A 25,961-nucleotide genomic window follows, 5' to 3' on the forward strand; every position below is an offset into this window, starting at 1 on the left:
GAGATGAATGTTATAGGGCTTAGGATAAAGTTCAATCGAATGCAGACGGTATTTTATTTTAATTAGCTCCAGTCCCTATTGTATACAATTGCTTTGATAAGTGATGGAATTTAAAGCTCACCCCTACTTCGCCTAAAAGCTGATACAGCGTACATTTGTTAAACAGAACCAAACAGAACACCAGCGGGAGGGAAGATTGAAGACTTCAGTCACATGCACGCACATTCTTTAGGCATCTCTGCCCTGACCCTGTACCAGCGTCGTGCAGTTGTTGTCCCTAATCACCTTTACTTGGTGTTTTAAACCGCCTTTGAAAAGGGTCATTTTGCTCGAAGAGCCTGGTGGGCCAGCCCTCTCTCTTCTTGGGAGAACAGCCAGCCTGCTCTCCGGGTGCGGTATCAGTCGCTGGGTTTCTCCAAAGGGCTGTCATTTAAGCCAACTGAAAGCATTTGTTTTTAACTTGTTCTTTCGCCAAGAGTCTGGAGCAGGGTGGATGTTACAGAAGCACCAGCCAATAGCTGTAAGGGCTCCCAAATGTTTTAAAAATTACTTGTTCTGACTAGGTTCCAAGCTGGCTGATAGTTGGATGTTGAGTCTTCCAAGCCTTACATTTTAGAGTGGTGACTCTGGCTCAGCCCTCCCACTGTGTGCTCAGCCAGATCAATGACGGAAATGGAAGGATAAAGATGTTGTCAGGGGCCCTCAGTGGCTCCTCATGGAGTGGTGGGAGGCTTCGGGTTGACTCTCTGCTCCAGCCCTTCAGCGCCTGAGAGCTGGGAAGTGATTTCCAGGGCCAGGGTGGGCATGCTATTTGTGGGACAGGACTTTGCCCCAGAGCTTCATCAGCTTCAGGTTCTCCTCCAGCAGTGATGCAACACTGAAGCTGATCTTTCCATTAACCACAGAGGGACTTTTATCTGAGTTTTGTGTGCTAGAGCCACTGGGTGTGCAAACAAACAGAAAGTTCCTGGCAAATACCAGCATGTGGACAGGAAGTGGCTGCATTGATTTGGGGGTTGATGAACTGTGGGATGGGATGGGTTGGACTGGGGAGTGGGGTGGACTGCCACACACAGCCCGATGGGTCCGCCCATGTCGGGTGGGGAGGCCTTCAGCTGTCTGCACACTTCAGCACAACCCCGCTGGGTCTAGTGGACTCTGGCTGCTATGAACTGGCAAACAGAATTTTCAAATAGGCTTTAAAAGATGGTGCTCTATGATTTCACCAGCAGGCTCACACTTCCACTTATATGCCTCAAAAAGTCCCACAGTCCCACTTACATGCCTCCAAGAGTCCTACAGTCACCGTGTCCCAAAGCTAAGTAATGTTCCAACCACAGCTCTGTCTCAGAGAGAAGCTGCGCCTCCCCCACTCTCGTTCCTCCACCTGGGCAGCCCCGTCCTGGCCTTGTCCTGCATCCCCACCTGCACCCCTACCCCAGCCCTGTCCTCTGTTGCCTGGATGCCACACAGCCCCTTTCACTGGCCAGCTGTGGGCATCCTTGCCCAGCCCTTGTTGTGGTGCTGCCGCCCCGGGACATCCTGCCCAGGCCCCCTGGTCTGGCCTCCCTGCAGCCAGGCTGGGCTTTGTGATCCTCATCGGATGACATCTTCACTTCCTCCACCAGCCTGTGCATACACTGCCTCCCCTGGTGTCTCCTCAGTCTCAGCCTGTGCGCCCTCCCACTGGGAGCTGGCTCAGGGCGCTGCTCTAAGTGGTGGGAGGTCCGCACTCTGGGTCTGTGAGGTCCCTGGGACTCCTGGAGCGGAGGGGTCCAGGCTGTCTAGATATTGTCCCGGCACGAAAGCCACAGGGCCAGAGCTCATCCGGCCACGTTTGGAGCTGCCCACTGCTGCAGGGCACGCGCTGTCTTACTGGGCTTGGGAACCCACGGGCATCCTCCTCCCTGGGGTTCCCAGCACTGCGAGCCCATCCAGAGCAGCAGACAGACCCTCAGCCCTAGGTCCTGCTCTTGTTCCTGTAAATCTGTTTCCAGCCGCCCCAGAAACTGCCAGGACCAAGGGCCCAAGCTCGGCAGAGTTTGTGGGAGTGAAGAGGGAATCTTCGTTTGCTGGGAATCTGTTAGTGACCAGGACTGGCACAGGGCTGCTGGGAACTGCAGGTCATTCCCAGGAGGCCTGGGATTCCAGGCCCAGGAGCTGCAGAGAGGTGCGGGGAGAGATGGCTGGGTTCAGATGCAAGTAGCCCGTGCTGTGCCTGGGCGGTTGGGGGTTGGGGAGGGTGAGTCACGTTCTCAGGGCCTGGCCACCCTCACTTGCTTTCACTCCCAAGTCCGACAGGCCACCCGGTGAATAGCAGATGGACCCTCAGTGTTTACTGAAGCAGATGTCAATTTTCACAGGGTAGGTTCACATAGCAAGTTGTATCTGTTACTGTTTTCTCATAGACTTCTTTTTATGTGATGACTTTTTTTTTTAACAAGAGTAACTTTACATATTATCCTATTTTTGTCTAATTTATGTTCCCTTGTGGTGGTGGCAATGAGGGAAAAAGGGAACCTTCTTCATGCTGCACAGAGGTTGTGATACTGACCCTGAGGTGAGGGTGGAAATTTCTTGATGAGCTTATGTCAGCTGAGACTGGCCTGCGGTCAGCCCTGGATGTGAGTTCTGGTGCCCAGACTGGCCCAGCACGGGGAGTGAGGAATCCAGACCCCCCCCATAGTCCATCACCCAGGGATGTTCGAGAAAGGTGTTTCTGGGTCCCCAGGCCTGTGGCTCTGAGGGAGAAATACCCACCAGGATGCTCGGGTCTGGCAGCATCCCCACTGCCCAGTGATCCTGAGTCCCTGTCATTCGACTGCCGAATGCCCAACTTCAGAAGTACCTTGTGGTCTTGGTTAAATTGTGACAAAAGCCCTAAAGAGGGCTTTAATTGACCAGACGGCAGAAGCACTGACGTGGGCCGGCTGGGCACCCCTGTCTGGCTGGTGATTCTGGAGTCAGCGCTCCAGCCCCCTGTCCATTTTGTGATCCTCAGGGCACAGGGCAGGTGGGGAGAGCTTCCCCTTTCCTTTCAGGAAAGGGAGAACTCATATAATCAAGGACCCTGACCTCCTGAGTCCGGTCTTGTCTCCTGCATTTGCAGGTGGGTGGTGCCGGCTCATACCAGCGATGAGCGGACACCTCTGGGCCCCTGTCCTTCAACTTTGACAGGGAGGATTTGAGAGGTGGCCTGTGCTCTGGCAAGCTGAAGGAGTAGAGATGTGCCTGGGTCCCCAGTGGCCTCTGTCCTGTGGGGGGATTAGCGGGGCGGGGAGTTGCGTCTAGGCTGCATTAGATCAGCTTTGAATTTTCTGGTTTGACTTCCTTCTCTTCTGTCTCTTCTACTGCCCAGGCTCTTGGGTTCGCATAGCAGCCTGGCATCTCCTCCCCACCCCACATGGTACCTCAGAGGGCTCAGGTGTCTCCCTGAGACTCTCTTTAAGGAGGCTGGTGCCCTCTGCCCCAGGAGGTCAGCTGGCGGGGGGGTGTCAGTCCTCTGTCTCCGATCACTCTCCACCTCTGCAAGCTGGCCTCTGTGCTTCTTCTTAACTGTGCCAGAATCACAGGCCACTTGGAAAGGCTGATGAAGGCTGTGGACACCGTTTCTCTCAGAGGAGGAAAGACACCCAAGCTCACATCTACACGGCTCTACACACAGCTTCTGGGGCTCCTGGGACTTGAGCCTGCCCCTCCACCCTCCAGGGACCCTGGATGCTGGGCAGGAAGCCCCCACTTGGCAACTGCTCATTTCCTACACATGCAATCCATGGCCTGTCCTCAGAAAAGGAGCACGTCACACACTAAGGTGATGTGCTCTGGTCAGGGAGCGTGGTTTCCTTTCTGTGGGTCCTCATGCCATGAGTTCACATCTCACTGCTTCTCAGCTGGTAGAAAGCTGGCCCAGCACGTGCTGCAACAGGTGTGTGGAGCACTCAGGATTGATGGGACTTGGGATGTGAGCATCCAGGCCATCACACGCAGGGGCCCCAGACAGGCTGATCTGACCCTCACTACACAGGCTGGAGGCTGAGGCGCAGACGACAGGGTCACAGGTTTACTTCCCCAGCGTGCCTGCCGCTCGCCTCTCTCCTGGAAGAGGCCTTCGGATCTGGGCCCCAGACACTTGGAGTCTGGCCTCTCGTGACTTCCAGAGACTTGCCCTGGTCTGCAGGCATGGCTGGCTCTGTCACAACACACAGGAGAGGGAGTCTCCATCCTTCCCCAGTGACAGAAGGATGCATCCCTCACTTCGAGGACACCAAGGTGGGGAGAGAGGGGAAGGCGGACCAGAACTGTCTCTCTTGCTGTGCATGAACACGGGACCTGAATAGAACTCCATGTCACAGGCTGAGCGTGGGGGCTGTGAGGAGGCAGGCAGCTTGATTCAGTTCCTGCTCTTCCCCTTGAGTTGGTGGAGGTCTGGGAGAGTGGTCACAAGGGTCTCAGAGAAGGGCTGTTGTCCTTCATTCTTTCTCTGAGCAGAGCCCCCAGGGCCCCTTCTGGGCCCCACCAGCTCCTGGTGATGGCTCAGAGCTTCCCTAGCAGGCAGGGCCTGTGGGTGGTGGAGGGCAGTAAGCAGAGCACAGGTGTGCAGTGGCTTTGGGTGGAGTGCAAGGGCTATTCTTGCTCTGGTGGCATTCTTTCATGGGACAAAGTTTCAGAACAGCCCCTTGTCACTTTTTGCACCCGGGACGACCTGCTGGCTGCCTTCTGGCCCAGCAGCCCAAGGGAAGAGGGTGTGGGCCTCCTGCCCACACAACACTTGGGCACGGCATGGCCTGATAACTCACAGTTTTCAAGGCCGTTCTAGGGTCCTGCTCATTTACATGACCTCTTTCTCAGCATCTTTTAAGTTTACCTCCTCTCAAGTGCAGAGTGACATTTAGCGGATGCCAGATTTTAACTTGACTTCTTAAGAAGAGAGCTGGAGGAGGTGTTGTCTCCCAAAGTACGCACTGCTCTTCACCTCATCTTGAGAAGATGGTAAAGTCTCATGATGAAAATGTTTAACAGGAAACATGCAGAAAATGGATAAAAGAAAAAGTCAGAGTGATGTTTCAGCTTCAAAATATGACTGAAGAAATGAAAATGCTTTACACGGGTTATAAAGGCTTGCCCAGACAAGATAACCTGTGCTGAGCTGGGCTCAAATGCGGCAAACCCAAAGCACCAGTCTTCTGCACAGAGTCCACACTGCTCCCCTGGTGGTCATGGAGCCCCAGTCGCGCGCTCTGCTCCACAGTGGTTTCGAAAGTCTGTCTATGGCTATATTTGAATCTAAAGCTTATTCATTTAATGTCTTTCCTTCATTCAGAGAGCATTTAGTGAACTCCTACTGTATGCCTCACATCGCCTGGCACACACAAGTACAGTGGTGAGCGAAATGCAGCCCTGGCTTCACATAGGCCAGTGGGGAGCAGAGGGTGGTCATAAAGACCTGGACATGTCCAGCCAGAGCTGTGGGCGGTGCTGGACAAGCCAGATCAGGGGAGCCCCAGCCCCAGAAGACATGCTTCCCTTTTCAGCATCAGGGGTCATTTTGCCATTTAAGGAAGACAGAGGACAAGGACCCTGTTACAGGCTGAGAGCTGGAGAGACTCGCATGACCAAGGCACATCCTTCCCTCCTGGGGAGCAGGGTGGTGGCTCCTGAAGAGTCTGTGTCCACGTCCTCCATGTCAGCAGTGTCACTGCACAGACACGCTCAGGGCACAGGAGCCTGGTGGCCCACCCCGGCTGGCCTAGGTATCAGGGCACGGTTCCCTGGTGAGGACGGTAGAGAGGAACACAGTGAAGAGGCACCCACTATGCAACCAGGCCTGCGGGCTGGAGGCCAGGCCAGAGGGGCCCTGGGCAGGGGTCAGACTGTGCCAGGTGTCAGTCATGGAGCAGGGACCCTCCCAGAGTCATGTGACCTCCAGATGCTGGGGGCATGGCAGCCACGATGAGCTGTGGGTGATGGGGTCCTGACGCCTTTAGGAGACTCTTGTGTTGGAGAGGATCCCTGCTTTGTCCTGACTTGGGGGGTTGAGGGGAGACAGTGGGTTTTAGTGCCACTGATTTAGGAGAATCAGGCAGTGAGAGGGCCCTGGGTGAGCGGGCAGGAACCACTTTTGGGGCAGCTTTAGTTTGAGAGGACAGCAGGGGCAGGTGTCCAGGGCCCAGTGATGTGCAGGGAAGGGCGGTTAGGGTGGGGGCTCCAGCCAGAGCTGGTAGCAGTGGGCACCCTGGGATGGCCCCTCTGTTTTGGTGAAGTCCCCACGCCAGCGCCCCTGCTACAGCCCTCAGCCCCTCCTCTGGGGGCTCCAGGTCTGATGTTAGGTAGGACAGCCTCATGAATTCTCAGACATGTAACACCTCAGCCCTGATCAAGGCTGTGATCCCAGGATGGCCATAGCAAGTGACCACCAACTGGGGGCTTCAGACACCAGAAGCATATTGTCTCAGAGCTCCAGAGCTATGGTACTGGCAGATGTGGTCCCGCTGGGGGGTCCTGCCTTGCCACCTGCAGCTCCTGGCAGGTCAAGGTGCTCCTGGAGCTGTTTTCTTCCCAAGGCCTCACTTTCCTCGGTCTTAGTCTCCCCTGCCTGTCCCTTGTCAGGATGCTTGTCGTGGGATTCAGGGCACAACCAGATAATCCAGCATGACCTCGTCTTCAGAGCCTTAGCTGATTACAGTTGCAGAGACCCTCTTCCTGAATCAGGCCACGTTCCCCCCATTCTGGGTGAGTGAAAGCACCTTTGGGAGGCCGCAATCAACTCCCTGTGAAACCTAATGAGAGTTATGGAGAGCCAACAGGAACTTTCTTGTCTCTTCCTTCCTTCACGGACCTGAAGGTTTTTCAGAGCGATCAGTCCTCTTCCTAAGAAGGCTGGGGCCCCACCCAACAGCTCAGCTCTCACCCTGCACACAATTGCCACATATGTATCTTAATGTGACCCAGGCCGCGGATCTGCAGTCTTCCCTGAGTATATACCCTTGGCCTTGACAGGTAGCCAGAGTGCACCACAGTCTCTCCTGCCATCTTCACCAAAAGGTCTGAGCACCTAGAAGTTCTGAGGGCCCTAGTGAGCCAACCAGAAGTGAAACTGCCATGTAAAATGGGCAGGCTGCCAGCAGAACAGGACAACGTTCCCTGTGCTCCGGCCTCTCGGGGCAGGAAGAGCTCACGATCAGCCCCGACCCAGCCCGACTCGCCATCATCACCAGCTCACCGCCTGTGTTCCTTCCTCTTCAGTGGTTTGGGAAAAGTTTCAGAAGGCTCCCCTTATAGTTGGTAAAGAATCCACCTGCAATGCAGGAGACCCTGGTTCGATTTCTGGATCAGGAAGATCCACTGGAGAAGGGATAGGTTACCCACTCCAGTATTCTTGGGCTTCCCTTGTGGCTCAGCTGGTAAACAATCCACCCAAAATGCAGGAGACCTGGGTTCAATCCCTTGGTTGGGAAGATCCCCTGGAGAAGAGAAAGGCTACCCACTCCAGCATTCTGGCCTGGAGAATTCCAGGGACTGTATAGGAGAATTCCTATACAGTCCATGGGGTCACAAAGAGTCGGACATGACTGAGGGACTTTCACTTCAGAAGGATGTGTGTTATCTCTTAAGTGTTTGCTAGAACTCACCTGTGAAGCCATCTGGTCCTGGACCTTCAGATGTTGGGAGTTTTTTCATCATGGTTTCAGTCTCAGCAACTGTGGCTGGTCTGCTCTGGCTCGTTTCCGAGCTCTGCGCAGGAATTGGTTCCACAGACGACATGTCCTTAGGGTCCTGAACTGTGTGTTCTTTTGTCATGAACAGCCTTACTGTTCACGATGAGGTGCCCCTTGGGAAAGCCACAGTTTCAGGCACTTGGCTGGGGATCACCGGCACCCCTGACCCTCCTGGAAAGGTCCACTGGCTCTGGGTTCCAGCCTGAGGGGCCCCTGAAGCAGAGCTCTGTGTCTGAGTGGAGGTGTATGTATGTGTGTGTGGCGGGTGGGGAGGGGCTGGTCTTGGGTGGGAATCAGTGGTGTTTACACTCATGCTCATGACCAGAACCAGCAGTGGACACACTGGAGACAGTGCAGCGTTATTGAGCAGGCCACTGAGTAAGGGGCCATGGGGCCATGCTCCCCAGAGACACAAGGGCCAGTCTGGAAAATGGCAGGAGGATGGAATGCAGGAACCCTCTGCCCTTTCCTGGAGCCGGGTGAGAAGCAGGGCTGTGGCTGGGGCCTGGAGAAGGGAGATGCGGGTTGGCCCTGACCAGGTGACCATGGGCTGAGTCAGCCTCTGTGCCTGGCATCTGGGAGTTCGTGTGTGCAGGCCTGGCGAGTGATTTGTTGTATCCAGGTCCATTGGCCTGACAGTGCCTGACAGCTGTCAGTGTCCTGCAGTGACCTGTCCCGGGGGAGAAAGCTGCCCCAGACCATGCCATAGGGACAGCCCCCAGCTGTCACCTCCACCCAAATTATGTGTCAACTGGGTTCTTAGCCAGAGTGCAGCAGCCACTGAGACCAGGAGCCCTTACTGTCTTATCCCACAGGGGGATTGTTCTGTGACTGGTGACACTGTGCCCTCCATCACCTGCCTGATTTTCAGGAGCCACCCAGTTGGCCTTGGGAGAGGAAGGTCCCCTTCCTCTGTGATGGAAAGTGCAGCCTGGTGGGTAGTGAGTTGGCCGAGCTGGTGGGCCCAGAGCATCCCATCCCAGGAGCTTGAGCTGTCTGTGGGGTACGACCACTGTACTTACAGCACGCAGCCCAGCCAATTAGGGCATAGGGTCTTAGGCATTTTATACCGAGTTAAAGCTTCCTGGTTCAGGTAGTAATACTTTGGGAAGTCTCACAATGCCTTAAGAGGGTGTTATGAGCAGAATATTTCACTGTGCAATTTTACTTGCCATGCCCATGTCTCCTGCATCTCCTGAATTGGAATGTAGGTTCTTTACCGCTAAACCTTCCCTGGTGACATTTGCTTCTGAGCATGTTGTCCTTGGAGATCAGGGTCACCCTTAACTGTGGGGCTGTTGCACTCTCCTCGCTCAGATGCCTGTGGGGAGGTCAAAGCTGAGGTCTGAGGGGAGCTGCTTGGCCCTTGACCGTTGTGCCTCCATCCCCCTGGGGTCGCCAGCCTTGGCCTAACCTCCAAGTCACCCAGCCCCCCATGCCCAAGGCTCCATCCTTGTCTTCCTCCCCTACTTTCCCTGCCCTTGGCCACCTGTCTGCCTCACTCTGGGCTGCCTAGTGGGAGTCCTCGACTGGAGCACCAACTTCTGAGAGCAGGGCTGGGTGTCCCCATTCTGCCCACTGCAGCCCCTGTGCAGAAGTGAGTCCCAGTGGCAGGAGAATGGGATTGGGAACCCATAGCAGCTGGACTGAGAAAACGTTTAGGTTCAGGGCATGGGAGTTCCAGCTCCCTTATCTTTTAAAAGTGAAAAAAAAAACACCTCTTCCACTTTGAAACACACACACACAAACACACACGTGATGACGATACATCCTTGTGCCAGTCACTGATGGCACACTTTATATGCCATCCTTCCTTGTGGTGCCACAGTGATGCCCATTGCACAGGTGATATGAGCAAATTGAGGCCAGGGAGGCTCCCTGCTCGAAGTCACTCCACTGGTGAGTTTGGGCCCAGATTTGAATCCAAGCAGCCAGGCTCCAAGATTCCTGCTCTTAAGTAACATTTATCTTGCCTCTGAAGCTTTTTTCCCTTGGTTGTGACAGCAGGTCATGCCGATTGAAAGAAGTTTATAAAACCCTGAAAATAATTTTAAAATCTTGAACAAACAGTAAAATCTTAAATGAATGCCATCCAGAAATTGATATCAGTATTTTGCTGTGTGCCTCCCTAGGTTTTCTCTGCATGTCTGGTACCAGGTCTGCAGTAGTTGCTGTGCTTCCATTATAGGGATCATCATAATTAACCGTGTCCTCCCGATAAACCATTTGACACCTTTTATGCCTCTGCACTCTCCATTCCTGACATGTATTTCCTTTTAACTAGGGACAAGGGTCACCAGAATACTGGCCATTTCACAAGGTCTCCTTTAGCAGGATGATTTTCCTACTGTTGCATAAGAGCGGTCCTCTTCCCTTCCATGTAGACTGGTTTTCATCTTTCAAATATGGTTGCTCTGAAGTGAAAATGTCTCCTTGGAATTAACCATCCGAGGCATCTGATAGACCTAGATGTTCATGGAGAAGGATGCCTGGAACACCTGCAAAGCGGCCTTGTGGAACCAGGACATGGCTGCTGAAACAGAGAGTAACTGCATTTCTCCCCTGCTAGGTGAAATGGATCCAGCAACAGGAAGTTAAACGGCGGGTGAAGAGACAGGTGCGAAACGACCCGCAGGCACTTTATTTCAACGATCCCATCTGGTCCAACATGTGGTACATGGTAAGTAGGCCATGGGCCTCTGTCCCCGCCCTGTGTTTCTGAGATGGGTCAGGTCCAGACAGACGGACTTCTTTTGCATGTAGAACCCCTATTTCAGTGCTGTCAGGCACATGCTCTCTTGTGAATCTTTCATTATGTGAGGGTCAGGGTGAAGGGCCCCCGGAGCAGGGGAGGGTGGGCGGCACCTTGAGCCATGGATGGAGCCCCTGAAGGGCGGGAACACCAGGGAGAGCCATGGGGACATGGCCTGGCTGGGGAAGGAGGGCCTTCCGTGTACACGTGGCCAGGTCAGGGCGGGAGAGCGATGCAGCCCTCCTCGATGACTCTTGCTAGGACCAGGAGGAGGAATGGAGGTCCTACCCTGTCCTCCCACTAGCACCACAGCACCTCTGTTGGGCTGGCAGGTCTGTGTCAGGCGTGTCTGTGCTGGGGGCTTTGTGTCTCGTGTGCCTGCAGCACTGTGGTGACAAGAACAGCCGCTGCCGGTCAGAAATGAACGTCCAGGCGGCATGGAAGCGGGGCTACACGGGAAAGAACGTGGTGGTCACCATCCTGGATGACGGCATAGAGAGAAACCACCCAGACCTGGCCCCGAACTACGTAAGTGGAGTCTTGGCGCTGGCTCCCTGAGACGCTTACCTGCGCTGGTCATTACCTGAGACGACGTACAGCATAACCTGCTTAAGCCCCCCCGCCCTGCCCCATTATGTTACAGTACGGAAACCGAGCTGGCAGTGCTGGTGAGCCCAGCTGCCCAGAGCCAGGGGTGTTTGAGAGGGTTCCCGGGCGCTGCTGGGGCCCTGAGGGGCTCAAATGTGTGTGCTTGGGTGTGTGTGTGGGGTGTCCCCTCTGCACACATGTCTGTGTGCCTGTTTACCTTCAGATCGGCGTGTGTGGGGGTTGTGTGTGTGTGTGTGATGGTTGTGTGTAGGGACCCTCTGCCTGTTACTCCTCCAATGGTGCAGAGAAAAGAACCTGGCACGTGGTAACTTTTGAGAACTGCCTTCGAGATTCTAAGGCACTTGGGTGCCTCGGTTACATCTGTCATCTCATGTTGGTTGGGTAGATGGTTATGCACCCTTAACGATGTCAGTTTTTTAATTTTATCTTCTTAAAACATTTATTAAAGTAAAGTTGATTTATAATGTATTAATTTTTGCTGTCTGGCAAAGTGACTCAGCTATATATGTGTAAAACATCTTTTCTGTTACGGTTTATCACAGGATATTCAATATAGTTCCCTGTGCTGTGTAGTAGGACCTTGTTATTTATCTACCCTATATATACTAGTTTGCGAAGGATGACAGTTTTGAAGTCAACAATCAGGAGAGCTTTTACAACATGTCTTAAAGGAAGATAGGAGATTATACAGATAATATATAAAGCAAAAACATACATATTAAAAATATAAGATGAAGGGAATTATGAGGCATAGCTAATGCATGGATGAACCGTGAAGACAGTACCTGGGTCACGAAACGACACACACTGATTGTTACTGAAATCGCAAGTCTGTGTGCCCAACACACAGTGAGGCCCATCATATACTAAACATTAGACTTTGGCGCAGAGAAAAGTTTATTATAGGTTCATACAAGCAGATGGGTGGCTCATGCCCTAAGAACCCCAAAGTTACTGAAAGCTTTCAGCGAGGCCCTTTAAAAGCAAAAGGTGAGGGAGGGCCAAGGTTGGTTGTTGCAGACTTCTGTGTGTCAGATCCTTTGTTCCTGAGGTCAGGTGGTCGGGTACTGGTGTTCCTGTAAATCTCTACCAGATGAATGTTATTCTCTGTCCTGTCAAGAAAGCAAGGTCCCAAGGCACAGCTTTCACCCTTCAAGGTCCCAGTCCTGGCTCAGAGGAGACAGGTCTCAGTTGGCAACTCCCTCAGGGCCATGAGGGAGCCAGGCATCCAACCCACTGATCCTCAGGCTGCTTAGGCCGCCCAAATGGGGAGACCAGGTCCCACAGACTGTGACCCAAACAGATGGGCACTGCTAGTTAGGTCGCAGAGACAGGGATGGGGGAGAGGTTCACGGCTGCTTCAAGGCCTGGGGTAAAGTTAGTGGGTGGCCTTGGCAAGGGCTCTGAGGGCCATAGTCTCCAGTCTGCTTCCTGGGCCTCCAGCTCACTGAAGGCTGGGTAAGCTGCAGGGCCTCCAGGAGAAGGCCTGAATCTGCCTCTTACCTCACTCTCCACCTGATGACCACCACGCCACTGACCCTTGACTCAGTCACTGCCACAGTGGTTCCTTGGTGTCAGGTGCTAGTGGTCAGGGCCTACTGTAGCACTGACCAATAGCTGAGCAGCACAAATAATGGTCACTCATTGACAGTCGGCTGCTTGTGGGGCCGGGCCCATTGAGGCACCAGAGTAGTGGCTGAGGAGCCCTGTTGCCTAGTAACAGGGAGCAGAGTAATGGCTGCCTGCTAATCCTTCTCTGTTACATGATCTCATGTAGGTGAGGTCCCTGGAGTAGTTGCATTCATAGAGATGGAAAGCAGACGGTGGCTGCCAGGGGCTCAGGAGGGAGGATTAGGAGTTAGTGTTTAAGAGGTGCAGAGTTTTGCAAGATGAATCCTGTGGATGGATGGTGCTGGCAGCCACACAACTTGTGGATGTACTTAGCACCATTGAGCTGTAAAAATGGTTAGGGTGGTAAATTTTATGTGTATTCACCACATAATTATATATATGTATAATTGTTGTTACAGTAAGAGAGTGCCCGGCTTGTTTCTGTTTGCAGTCGAGGCCTAAAACCAGTTATAAACAGAGTTGTGATACACTGGGCCACTTCTCTTTGGTCACCAAGGTTTCATTTTTTAGGATTCCTACGCAAGCTATGACGTCAATGGCAACGATTACGATCCGTCTCCGCGGTACGATGCCAGCAATGAGAATAAGTACGTCCTGGGTCACCTGCCTGACCCCTACCTGCTTCCTTCTCTGTTGCTGTCCCCACAGATGGTGGAGCCAGCTCACATGGGGACCCTAGGCTGGAGATGGGCCGGGGGCAGCTCTCTGCCTCCTGGTGGGGTCTGGGGCTGACCACCAGGAGCAAACCCCACACCACCTTCCAGGCTCGCAGGCTCAGTGGGTTTGGCCCCTTCCTGTGGGCTGTCACTCTGCTGGTCAGCTGCAGTGGGTGTTGGGCCAGCATTATTCCTGTTTGCAACATTGTCGGAATATCTCATGGTCTGCACAGCCAGCTTTGTCCAGATCACAATGTGTTCTCTCAGACCACTCAGTCAGCACCCAAGCCTTCTTGACCCTGTCTTTGACCTCACAAGGGCAGTGGTGGAGGCCCAAGTGATGCTGGGGCTGGCTGTGTGGCTCTGTGCAAGTGGGGTGACCTTGCTGAGTCTCGGTGTCTTAGAGATGCCTTGTGTCCTGATGCTTCCTCCTCCGAGGGCTGGGCGCGGTGGTGAGATGATGGGTGAGGGACACACCGTTACTGTTCGGTCATTGAGACTTGTGATAGGGGGAGTGGGGGTGGTCTGGAGAGACTGGGGGACTTGGCACCATTGGTAGCAGCCCTGGGGGTGATGTCTAGTTTCCCAAACCTGCCTGGGCGCTCCTGTCCAGTGTCCGGCCAGACCTTCCTCCATCAGCTGGCCCTGTGCATTGGCTCTTCCCCTTCCAAACGTGTTTAGAGGATGGTGGAAGCCCTTTCTTTCTTTCCCCTGCCGACACGAGGCCTTCAAGGTGTGTCCTCCTCAGCGTTCCCTATTTCAGTCCATTTGATGCTGAGGTTGGAGTCCCAGTGCCCCAACGGAGCCCCGCAGGAAGGCTCAGCCAGTGGAGGCAGTTAGTGGGCTGGCCGCAGTGCTCCCAGCACCTGTGAAGGCCTGGCCTCACCTCCCAGGTGCCCTACCCACTCCATGGCCACCACGCTGGGGCTGCAGGGGTGCAGCGGGCAGGGAGGGACCACCCAGATGCGGCGTGGTGAGTCCCGAGTGGGACCCTGGGCCCATGACTCAGGGACAGCCCCAGCTGCAGGCACACATGGTCCAGAGTGTGGACGGAGGGAGGGCTGCCCCGGGGGCTGACCCTTGGGCTCAGGACTGGCTTTAAAGGTGGTTTTGATTCCAAATCAGTGATTCTCACCTCTGAAGGGCCTTCTCAGAGATGTGCCTGCTGTAGGTGGCAGAGTGGGGTCATTACTGAGGAGAGTGCTGACCTCAGGTCACCTCTTCCTATTCCACCTACTGCTGTTGAGTGTTCCGTGTCCAGCCGTCCTCCTTGCCCTCTGCTGGAATGGCTGTGGAGAGGTGTGTGGGGGGAGGGGTCTGCCCAGGGTGAGCACAGGGTAGGGAGAGGGCTCAGGGGACAGAACCTAAGCCTTTGTTTGTTCTTATTTCATCTCTGCAGCCAGGCCAGCATCTGCACTGTGCTGTTAGTCAGGGGGACGCAGAGCCTGGGGGTGGGATGAGGAGGCCGTGGGTGCCCAGCAGAGCCCAAATCTGATACAGGTGCATCACATCTGCAGGGCAGCCTGTGGGGCACATGGATGGCCCAGCATTGATGGGGAGAAATGGGGGACGGCCTCAGTGTCCCCCAGCTTAGGGACAATGGCTCTTCTCACAGGAGGGTCCTGCCACGGGGGTGCACGGATGGCCCAGCAGTTATGGGGAGGATTGAGGGAGGACCTCAGCGTCCCCAGCTTAGGGTCCTGATTGCCTTCTCTCCTTCCCGCAGACATGGCACTCGCTGTGCAGGAGAAGTCGCCGCCTCCGCCAACAACTCCTACTGCATTGTAGGGGTTGCATACAATGCCAAGATTGGAGGTGAGGCCCAAGTGCACTGCCGAGGGGCTCAGGCTGTCCTGGGTGCAGGGTGCAGTCCCCTGCAGGTCTGGGCAGCTGCACTCCCCATGGCATTAGACCGAGTCGGATCCTGGGCCTCACCTCACACTGCCTGGGGCCTGTAAAGCCTCCATGGGTGCTAGTGTCTGGCCCCTGAGTCACCGCTGTCAAGCTGACTGCTCCGTGAAGCCGCTGGGTCCTGCTGCTGGCCTTCCCAGGCTTGCCAATCACTCTCCCAGCAGAATTTATGGTTTTCACCTGAGAGGAAGCCTAACCTTGGCCCCAACTCTTGCTGTAGCCTCCTGGCCCACTGTACCTGCCCCTCAGCTTTAGCCAGAGAACATTTGTCACAGTGACCCACAGACTTGCCTGGTCTCCCCTGTTTGTCTTGGTGGACTTGTAGCATTCACATCACCCCAAAAGCCTCCCTGCCTCCCTTTTGGGTCAGTCCTCCCATGGCTTACAGTTGCCCACGCCCAAATGTGCTTCCGTGGAGGCTCTCGAAGCTGGATGCTCCCGCCTTGTTCTCCAGGGGGTCAGCCTTCCAGGGCCCTGTAGGGAACACTACCTGACCCAGGATATCTCTGGCTCTGTTGTTTATTTTCTCCATTGGAGAGTCAGGCTTCTCTTGTCAGCATGGGGCTTTAAGAGCAGAGAGTCACGCAACTTCCTCTCGCCTCCCCCGCCCAAGCCTGGCAGTTGGTCATTTCAGAATGGCAGAGGGTCATTCAGCATGTCCTCTGCAGTGTCTTGTAGGTGCATGCGGCTGAACTGGCACTGAGCAGGTGTGTGCCAGGCCTGAACGGTCCCCAACCATCCACTTGGCCTCAGGGCACTGAGTGCTCACCTGTGACTCTGGCCCTCAATTTGAAAGTGCTCATGTGCACGCCAGTGGCTGTGCTGGGTGCCTCCTTCCCATGGCATGGCCTTCTCGGCTGCTTTTCCTTTATGAAGGGGCCGTAGCTCCTTCAGTTCTGTGATGAGCAGTGAAGGGTGGGGAGGTTGGGCCAGGGGTTCTATGGGTCACTCAGTCCTTGGGGAGTTTCTTGAGTTTTGAGAAAAGGCTCCCCAGTTTTCAGTTACTGAGGACTCTCCACCTGCCCTGTCCCTGGAAACCTTTGAAGTGGCTGGGACTTGTCAGTCTGTGATATCATTAGCCACCAAGAGCATGTCCTGCAGAGAACACATCAGAGGACTGTCACCTGATCTCACTCCATCATGGACAGTTCTTTTATGTTGAGATGTGTAAGGTCTCCCTGGAGCCTTTGATGAGTGAAGACCCATGAAAATTCTCCCTGACTGATCTGGGTACCAGTTGAATTCCCACCACCCACTGCCTCTGTGTCCTGGGACAATGGGTGTAAACTCTCTGTGAACATGGGTGGGGTTGCCATGGAGAATGGGTGGGGGTATTGGCATTGACCCAGGGAACCTATGACAGCCGCGTCTCCAGAGCTGCTGCACACGGCATCAGCCTCTCCACCCTCTTCCTGACCCTCCCTCCAAGCCCACCTGGACAGGCAGCCTTCAGGCACCCTAACACAACCTCCCTCTCCACGTGCTGGCACAAAGCAGGGAACTTCTCTGAGACATTCTGATGTTTCCATGAGCTCTACCTTTTTATATCTTTTCTGTTTCTAAAGTTGTTCAAGAGATTAAAGTGTATATCCTAACTTAATTCCAATCTACATGGAGTTAATATTATACAACTTCATGTATAATATATGAACCTAAAACATTACTTGAGTTCACACTTAGTTTCACCTTTTATGCTGTTGTTTTTATGTTTTCATATTTTATAAACCCACTGTTTATTCTTGCTGTAAACAGTTGGCTTGTGAAAAGAAGTATACTTACCTACATGTTTACCCTTCCATATTTTCTAGCTTCAGATTCCTTCTGTCTGGTTTCAGTTTTTCTCCAGCCTGAGAATTTCTTTTACTGCTGTAGTATTTCTTGAAGTGTAGGTATGCTGGTGAGAAATCATCTCAGCTTTTATCTGAATTTCATCTTCTTTGAAAGAAGTTTTGGTGAATCCTGGGGTGACACGGTTCTCTCTCAGCCCTTTAAAGATGCTCTTCCATTGTCATTGGCATTCATTGTTTCTGATGATGAGTTGGTTGTCATCCTTATTGTTGTTCCTCTGTATGTAATGTGAGTTGTTTCTTTGGCTACTTTTATTTAGCCACCTCATGCGAAGAGTTGACTCACTGGAAAAGACTCTGATGCTGGGAGGGATTGGGGGCAGGAGGAGAAGGGGACGACAGAGGATGAGATGGCTGGATGGCATCACTGACTCGATGGACGTGAGTCTGAGTGAACTCCTGGAGTTGGTGATGGACAGGGAGACCTGGCGTGCTGTGATTCATGGGGTCGCAAAGAGTCGGACACAACTGAGTGACTGAACTGAACTGAACTGAACTGAAATATTTAGTAAATATTTCATTATTTACTTTTATTTATTTAGTATTTTTTCCTCTCTATGCTTTGTCTATGATGACTCTGATGGCCCTTGGTGTAATTTCTTTCATAGTTATCCACCTTGGGATTTGCTATGCTTCTTAGTGGGTTGTTTGTTTATTCTTTCTTTTTCTAAATGAAGTTTGGAAAAATTTCTGTCAATGTTTCTTTAAATATTTTTTGCAGTCCTGTTTTCTCTCTCTTCTCTTTGGGCACCAGTTATAGCTGTTACATTGCTTGATATATCTCACAGGTTAAAGCTGTATTCATTTTTTAAATCTTTTTTTTTTTCGTGTGTGCTTCAGATTTGATAATTTCTTTCGCACTATTTTCTTCAAGTTCACCAATCCTCTCTTTTGTTGTGTTCAATCCATTGTTATTTCCACCCAATGATTTTTTTCCTACTCAAATTTCTTTCCTACTCAAATATTGTGCTTTTCTGTTCTTTGATGTCCATGTGGCTATTTTTCACTATTTCCAAATCTTTTCTGACATTCTCTTTCTCATCATCCATTATACTTATATTTTATTTTGGATTATTTAAAATATTTATGAGTTTTTTTTTACAGTCTTTTGTACTGATTCCAATAGCTTGGTCATATATGATATGTTTCTATTTTTTAAATTGAAGTGTAGTTGATTTACAGTGTTTCAGGTGGACATCAAAGTGGTTCATGTATATAATATATATACATATATCTTCAGATTTTTTCCATTATAGATTATTACAAAATATTGAAGATAGTGTTGTATAGTAGGTCCTTGTTATTTATCTGTTTCATATATAATATGTATCTGTTATTCCCAAATTTAGGTCAAACAAAAACAAGTATATGATATCACTTTATGTGGAGTTTATAAAACAGTGATACGCTTGAACTTACTTGCAAAACAGAAACAGACTCACAGACAGCCACAGACAAGCTTCTGGTTACCAAAGGGAAATGAGGGATAAACTGGGAATGTGGGTATGTTTCTAATCATTGATTTTTCTTTTTATAGTGTGCAACATACTCCTGTTTCTTTGCACATGTCTAGTAATTTTTTATTGTACACTGGACATTGTTCCATTATATTGTAGGGACTCTTGATTCTGTTATCCCTGAATACAATTGAGTGTTGTTCTTGCTGTCAGTTCAATTTTTCATTTTGTAATGACTCATCTGTTCTGATTTGCCCTTCGCCTTAGAGGAAATCCTTTAGCTCAAGAACAGTCTTTACTCTTAGATGTTGTTCAGTCGCTAAGGATAGTGTGACTCTTTTAGTATTTCATTGGAAACACTGAAGCGTTTAACCAGCATGTCTAAGTTGGCAAGGTTCAAGCTCCAAGTTGACCGCAGTGCCCCTGCAGTGGCAGCCCGCTGGAGTATCTGCTCACTCATTCAGCCTCCCCCTATTCCTCTCTACCTGGGCTTCTTAGAGACTTGCCCAGATGTGCTCCATGCAGGGCTTAGCTGAATATCTGAGGGAAGTTTATGTATGTCTTCTTCTCTAGCTCTCTGCTTTCTAGGATTTCTCTCAATTTCCAGCTTCTCTAACAGTTCCAGACTCAATCCCACAGCTCCCCAGCAGAATAAGATTGCATTTTCCTGATTGAGTTCTAGCTTCTCTGTATTAAAAGACATGAGGAGTGCCCTCAGAGGAAAAATGTTATGAACCTGCATCATACCTGGTATGGTTGCTCTTTTAAGAACTGAATCACCTGCTTCTGCCTTCTGGTTGCTTTCCAATGCCCTTAAAAAGTTTTTGTTTTCTTAAGTCTTTAGTCCAGAGTTTATAATTATTATTTTTAAAAGAGTTAGTGTAATAGAAAGGCTACTCTGCCTTTATTGGAACTAACACTTGTAGTTTCTATTTCTTTACCAAATAGATGGTGTATGTTCTGGTGGCTCAGATGGTAAAGAATCCACCTGCAATGCAGGAGACCTGGGTTCAATCCCTGGGTTGGGAATATTCCTGGAGGAGGGCATGGCAACACATTCCAGTATTATTGCCTGGAGAATCCCCATGAACAGAGGAGCTTGGCAGGCTCCATGGGGTCACAAAGAGTCAGACACGACTGAGTGACTAAGCACAACACAGCACATTGCTGCATGGTAGTTACTCCAGCAAACATTTGTGATCTAGCACAGACAGTGGATTAACTAAGTGATTCCAGCTGAGGGTCATTCATGAGGTTGGCTGTGATTGTCATCTGAGGGCTTGCTGGTGGCTGGAGTATCCACTTTCAGGACAGGTCACTTATTTGGTTGTTGGCTAGAGTCCTCCATCCCCTCCTGACCGTTGGCAGGAGGCCTAGCTTCCTCTTCATGTGTACTCTCCGTGGGGTTACCAGAGTGCCTGTGGCATGGTACCTAGCTTCTCTCACTGCAGGTGATTCAGAGAACCAGCAGGAAGCAGCAGTGCTTTTTATGGTATGGTCTTAGAAGTCACACACAGTCAGTTCAGTCACACTCTGTTCTTTAGAAATGATCCTAACATATACTCAAGAGGAGAGACATTAGGCTGCATCTGTTGAATGAAAAAGTGTCAAAGAATTGTGGATATGGTTTAAAATCACTACAGATGGGCTCCTAAAAGTGTACTATATATTTATACAAATGGAGTAATTTTTTTCTACCAACTTTCTTTGTAGAATTGCATGTTTCTTACATGTTTTATCACAGGAAAATAAATGGAATAAAAAGTGGCACTGTCCAAATTATGTCTTTAAAATAATATGCTTGCTTGTTAACAAGTCGAAATAACTCCACAATGTATGTAATGCTTTATCAAATTGCAGAGGAGGACAAGGAAGGTAAAATATCATCTGGAACCTGGTGAAAACAGAAATAACCAGTACTTACAGAGTTCTGTCTACATCATAGGCACTGATGAGGTGTCTGTCTGTGTGATGAGGTGTCTGAAGTGTCTTATGTGTCTTATATAATCTCTACAGAGCACTCTGTCATTGATGCTGCTTTTGTCCTCATTTCACAGATGAGGGCCAGCCAGCTCTTAGCCTCTACTCTTTTACAAAATGCAATGCAGGAGACCTGGGTTTGATCCCTGGGTCAGGAAGATCCCCTGAGAAGGAAATGACAATCCACTCCAGTATTCTTGCCTGGAGAATCCCATGAGCAGAGAAGCATGGTGGATTAGAGTGCATGGCATCACAAAGAGTCAGATACAACTTAGCGGCTGACACTAACCCTTTAAACCATATTTACTAAGTGTGGATAGATGGATGAATGGATGGATGGATGGACAATATTGTTTTTGTTTTTGTTTTTTTAACTTTTGATTGTACCATGCAGATGGTTCCTTAGACATGATGGTGTGACTTAAGATTTTTCAACTTAACCATGATGTGAAAGTGATACATCAAAGTAGAAACCCTAGTTTGAGTTTTGAATTTTGCTCTTTTTTGGAGCTAGCAATATTCCATATGGAATTCTCTCATGGTGCTGGGCAGTGGGAGCCTCGGCTTCTAGTCAGTCACAGAGCCACAAGGGTAAACAGCTGACGCGTGTACAACAGTTGTGTCTTCACTTTCGGTACAGTATTCAGTAAATTACAGAAGATATTCAATGCTTTATTATAAAGTAAGCTTTGCCGTAGGTGATTTTCCCGTAGGTGATTTGTAGGCTAATGTGAGTGTTCTGAAAATGTTCAGGGGAGGCTGGGTAAGCTATGATGTTTGTTGGGTAGGTATATTAAATGCATTTTTTACTTAAATCTGTCCTAAGTTGAGAATATTTTACGAGAATGTAACCCTATCATAAGTCAAGAAAGATCTGTACTTGTATTTAGTAAAATATACTAAGTTTAATTTTATGCAAACTTAATACGAGAGAAACTAAGTAAAACTTAATATTCCTGAACTTTAGATTTAATTTTATGTTTAATTGTGTTTGTTTAGTGTTTAACTTTATGCTTGCTTTATTTGATTTATGTGCATTGAATAGAAGAAAAAGAAATCAGCTTAAGGGAGAGAAATTGCTGAACTTCACATAAATATTTCCTTATGTGAAGAAATGACATATTTTCTCAAATATCTCTCTTTTATTAAAAAAAAAAAAAGTCCCAAGATTGTGACAGCCTTTAAAGATGCCAGAGTTAATTTTTTGTTGTTACATATATTTCCCATACTGAGTAATTAACATTCATTTCAGCTTGTTCTCACTTCACCCCACACTTCAATTTTAGTTCTTTTTTTAAATATTGTTTTTACATTGTCAAGGTTCAGTATTAGTCACCTGTCATTATGATTCTCATAGTTTTTTAGTCTTGGGTCCCCACCATCATTTTCAGTACACCTTTTCACTCCTGAGTAATCTAATTTGATTCATTTCTTAATTCACTGGAGTTTGCCACCCATTAACTTTTTCGAGCTGGAGGAGGGCATAGCAGCCCCCTCCCGTAGTCTTGCCTGGAGAATCCCATGGACAGAGGAGCCTGGTGGGCTACAGTCCATAGGGTCACAAAGGGTTGGACATGACCAAAACAACTTAGCACACACGCAACTTTTTCAAGAAAGGCTAACAGGTGCTGTTTTCTTTCATCTTTGGGAAGTTCTGAAGGTGGCCTTTGCACCTGAGTTATACCTTTAATGTATACAGCCTTATGGAACTTGATAAACATCACCTGCTTGTCTTCTGGATCCACTGTTGCTTGGGAAAGTTTGAAGTCAGCCTAAATCCTTCTCCTTGTAGGTGACTTGACTTTGGGGCTTGGATTACTGTTGCTCTTCAGTCGCTAAGTCATGTCGAACTCCTTGTGACCCCATGGACTGCAGCACGCCAGGCTTCTCTGTCCTTCTCCTAGAGTTTGCTCAAACTCATGTCCACTGAGTCAATGATGCCATCCAACCATCTCATCCTCTGTCGTCCCCTTCTCCTTCTGTCCTCAATCTTTCCAGCATCAGGGTCTTTTCCAGTGAGTCAGCTCTTTGCATGAGGTTGCCAAAGTATTGGAGTCCCAGCCTCAGCACAGTCCCTCCAGTGAGTGCTCAGGGTGGGTGAGCCTTCTTTACTCTGGAAGTCCAGCCCCTGTGGCTACCTCTGGCTGAGGCTTCTGCAGCAGCTGTTCCAGGGATGCAGCATCCTCAAAAAGATCTGAGTGTTTTCAATTTTAGGCAAATTTTCTTCTGTTATGATTTTTGAATATTTTTAGCTATATATGTTCAGTTTTATGCTTCTTGTGAACCACTTACATGTGTATCAGATCTCTATTTCCTAGTTTCTATATCTCTTTCTGTTCATATTTAACTTAATTCTTTTCTGTTTTATTTTCCTCAGTTTTTATCCAGCTCTTCTATGTCTGACTGTTTAACTAGTGCCTTCTTTTCCCACACTTTTTCTAGTGTGGCTTTCATTTCTGAAGGTGTTGAGCTGTCTCCATCTGTGTCTTTCCTCAGGGTAACACACTTTGGTCTTCTTTCTTTTGTCTTGTTTTCTCTTCATTGAATTCTTGTGTCTCTTTGATCCCTTGCTTCATGGAGAAATCATGTTTTCTTTAAATTTTGGATATGATGGAACAATGCTTGCTTATACTTTTCATCATCTTCTTCCCTTGTCATGTTCCCTTTTCCCTTGTGTTTTTACAGCATTGTTGCAGAGGTGTCAGGCTAGTCACTTTCTGGTTTTAATTAGTGACTGGCTGGAGAAGATCAAGGTCTTTCTTCCTAGGCTGCTAAGATGCTAAAACAGAAAGGAAGAGAAGTGGGGCATTAGCTGGGCTGGAGGCACTGTGGACCTGCCAGTCCAGTGCCTCTTAGTGGCCCCTCCACTCACCAGGGAAGTAACATCCATTCATCACATGCTGACTCAGCAGGAATGCGGCAGTGCTGATGATCACTTAGGCCACAGAAACTGCCTGTTCTTGGAAAGCTGATGTGTCTGTCTGATTCCTGGTCAAACATCACTGTTTTCTGAAATAATGGACATTTAGATGGATTTTCATCTTGGCTGTAAAAGCAGTGCAGTGGCAAAGAAACAGACTCCCCCAGCCACATGTACCAGTCTTATGGCCCCCGAGAGCATCAGTACTTTGTGAGGAATTACGTACCCTTGGGAATCATGGAGGCAGGTGTCATCTTTTTTGTTTTCAGAGAGGAGAGTGGATCACTTCTGCTTGTTTAACTGAAAGTCCCAAACTTTCATTTTAGACACTTTTTAATTTTTTTAAAGTTGTGGAGCTATACATTGATGACTTTTACCGTTTTTTGTATGTAATGTTTCAGTTAAAATCTGTTTAAAAATTTTATGATGTATTTGTAATCTTCCCTTTCAACTCTTGGGTTTTGGACTTTGCTTAGAAAACCCAAGATAATAAATTTGTTTTATATTTTGTCTAGAAATTTCACTTCAGAATAGTTCATCTTGAAACCTTCATGGTTTTGTCTTTTCTGTTAAGCTTTTTAATCCATGTACAGTATATTTTTGTGAATGTTGTGGAGAACTCTGACTTGACTTTTCTCCAGTATTAATGTTTAGTGATCTCTGCATGCCACCCTTATCATATACTAAATTTCCAATGTATATTGGATCCTTCATCATGTTTCATTAGTCTGTTTGTTTTTAATCCCTAAATAATATTTCATTTTAAATTATAGTTTGAGAGGATTTTTTTAGGATATATTTTTTATTAAAGTTTTTTTTAAAATCTCTTGGCTATTCTTACACATTTTCTCTTTCAGATGAACTTGAGAATCCACTTACCAAGTGTCATAAAAAATCCTGTTGGGATTTTGATTGGAATTACATGGAAATTATAGATTTATTGGGGGAGAATTGGCATCTTTACAATAATGAGTCTTCCCACCCAGAAACATGGTGTGTTTTTATTTATTCAGGTCTTCTTTGACATCATTTAAAATAGTTTTATCATAGTCCTCATTTTGATTCTATGCATTTCTTGTTAGGTTCATATCTAGGTTGATTTTTTTTAATTGCATTGCTAATTGGTTATTATTGAAATGGATATAGAAAAGCTATTGATTTTTGTGTGTCAATTTGTTAAATCTTGCCACCTTAATGAACTATATTGGTGCTATTATTTTTTATTCTCTTGGCTTTTCTAGACAGGTATAAATAAAAGCTGTCTATAAATGATGGTTTTTCTCTCTGTAATAGTTAACACTTTATCTCCTTAATAACTGTCATTTCTTTCCTATGTCTTATTTCAGTGTATCAGAACTTCCGATGAATAATAATTGTTTATAGGTTTTGTTGTTTGTTTCTGATGCATACAGGAATGTTCCTAGTGTTAACACCATTTGTGGGCGCCTTCTATAGCTTTCCTCCTGTTAACTCTTGATTAAATTAAGTAAATTTTCATATTTCTAGACTTCTAAGAGTATTGATCAGGACAGATGTTGAATTTTATTACATGTTTTTTAAGAAAGCATTTAGTAAGGTGATTTTATTGTTTTTCAACTTTACTGTTTAATCTGTTTAATGCAGTAATTGCAGTAATACATTTCTTAACACTGGAAATTTCATCCTTTCATTCTTGTGATGCGTTTTATTTGATTATGACTATTAGTCTTTTGGGCTTCCCTGGTGGCCCAGACAGTGAATAATCTCGCAGTGTGCAAGACCCAGGTTCTGTGCTGCATTCAATTGTTAATATTTTATGCATGGATTTTGCATCTTTATTTATAAGATAGATTGAGCTGAGTCATGCTGATTTCATAGAACGAGTTAGGAAGCTTTCTGCCTTTTACTGTACTCTGAAATATTTCATATACTGTGGATATTGCCTGTTCTCTGAAACGTTGGTGGACCTTGTTAATCAGTCTGAGCATTTATGGTGACTCTTTAAAGGGCTGGGTCTGTTCAGGCTTTCTGTTTGTCCTCGAGGGAATTTGGTAGTTATGCTTCCCTAGAAAATCATCAATCTCCAGATTTTCAAATATATGAGATAAATTTTATGTCGTATTTTCATAATTAACAAACATATTCTCCATATTTATAGTTAAAATTGTTCCTAATCTTATTTGTGGCATCTTGCCCTTTCCTTTGGTCAGACTGGTAAAAATTTGCTATTTCCTACAGAACAGGTTTTTTAGAGAACTAGATTTTTTAAATTGAAATTCAGCTGACATATAACATTATACTAGTTTCAGATGTACAACTTAATGGTTTGATATTTGTATACAGTGCAAAATGATCATAAGTCTAGTTACCATCTGTCACCCCACATGGTTATGAAATGATTTGATTTTTCTTGTCATGAGAACTTCTGAGATTCATTTTTTTTAGTAGTTTCATATTTGCAGTATAGTATTACTGACTGTATTCACCATGCTGTATGTTATAT

The 25,961-nt window shown here is 48.4% G+C and overlaps 1 protein-coding gene across 4 annotated transcripts in view; it reads left to right on the forward strand.

Moving 5' to 3' along the window:
* PCSK6 (proprotein convertase subtilisin/kexin type 6) overlaps window positions 1-25,961 on the forward strand; it is a 169,915-nt gene that overhangs the window by 53,952 nt on the left and 90,002 nt on the right. For all 4 annotated transcript variants that reach the window (XM_027520640.1, XM_027520641.1, XM_027520642.1 and 1 more), the window contains exons 3-6: window positions 10,285-10,395; window positions 10,852-10,995; window positions 13,219-13,295; window positions 15,091-15,179. In XM_027520640.1, coding sequence (XP_027376441.1) covers window positions 10,285-10,395; window positions 10,852-10,995; window positions 13,219-13,295; window positions 15,091-15,179 — 421 coding nt within the window. The remainder of the gene's footprint in view (window positions 1-10,284; window positions 10,396-10,851; window positions 10,996-13,218; window positions 13,296-15,090; window positions 15,180-25,961) is intronic.

The sequence above is a fragment of the Bos indicus x Bos taurus genome, chromosome 21 (assembly GCF_003369695.1).
Source record: "Bos indicus x Bos taurus breed Angus x Brahman F1 hybrid chromosome 21, Bos_hybrid_MaternalHap_v2.0, whole genome shotgun sequence".
Taxonomy (NCBI): Eukaryota; Metazoa; Chordata; class Mammalia; order Artiodactyla; family Bovidae; genus Bos; species Bos indicus x Bos taurus.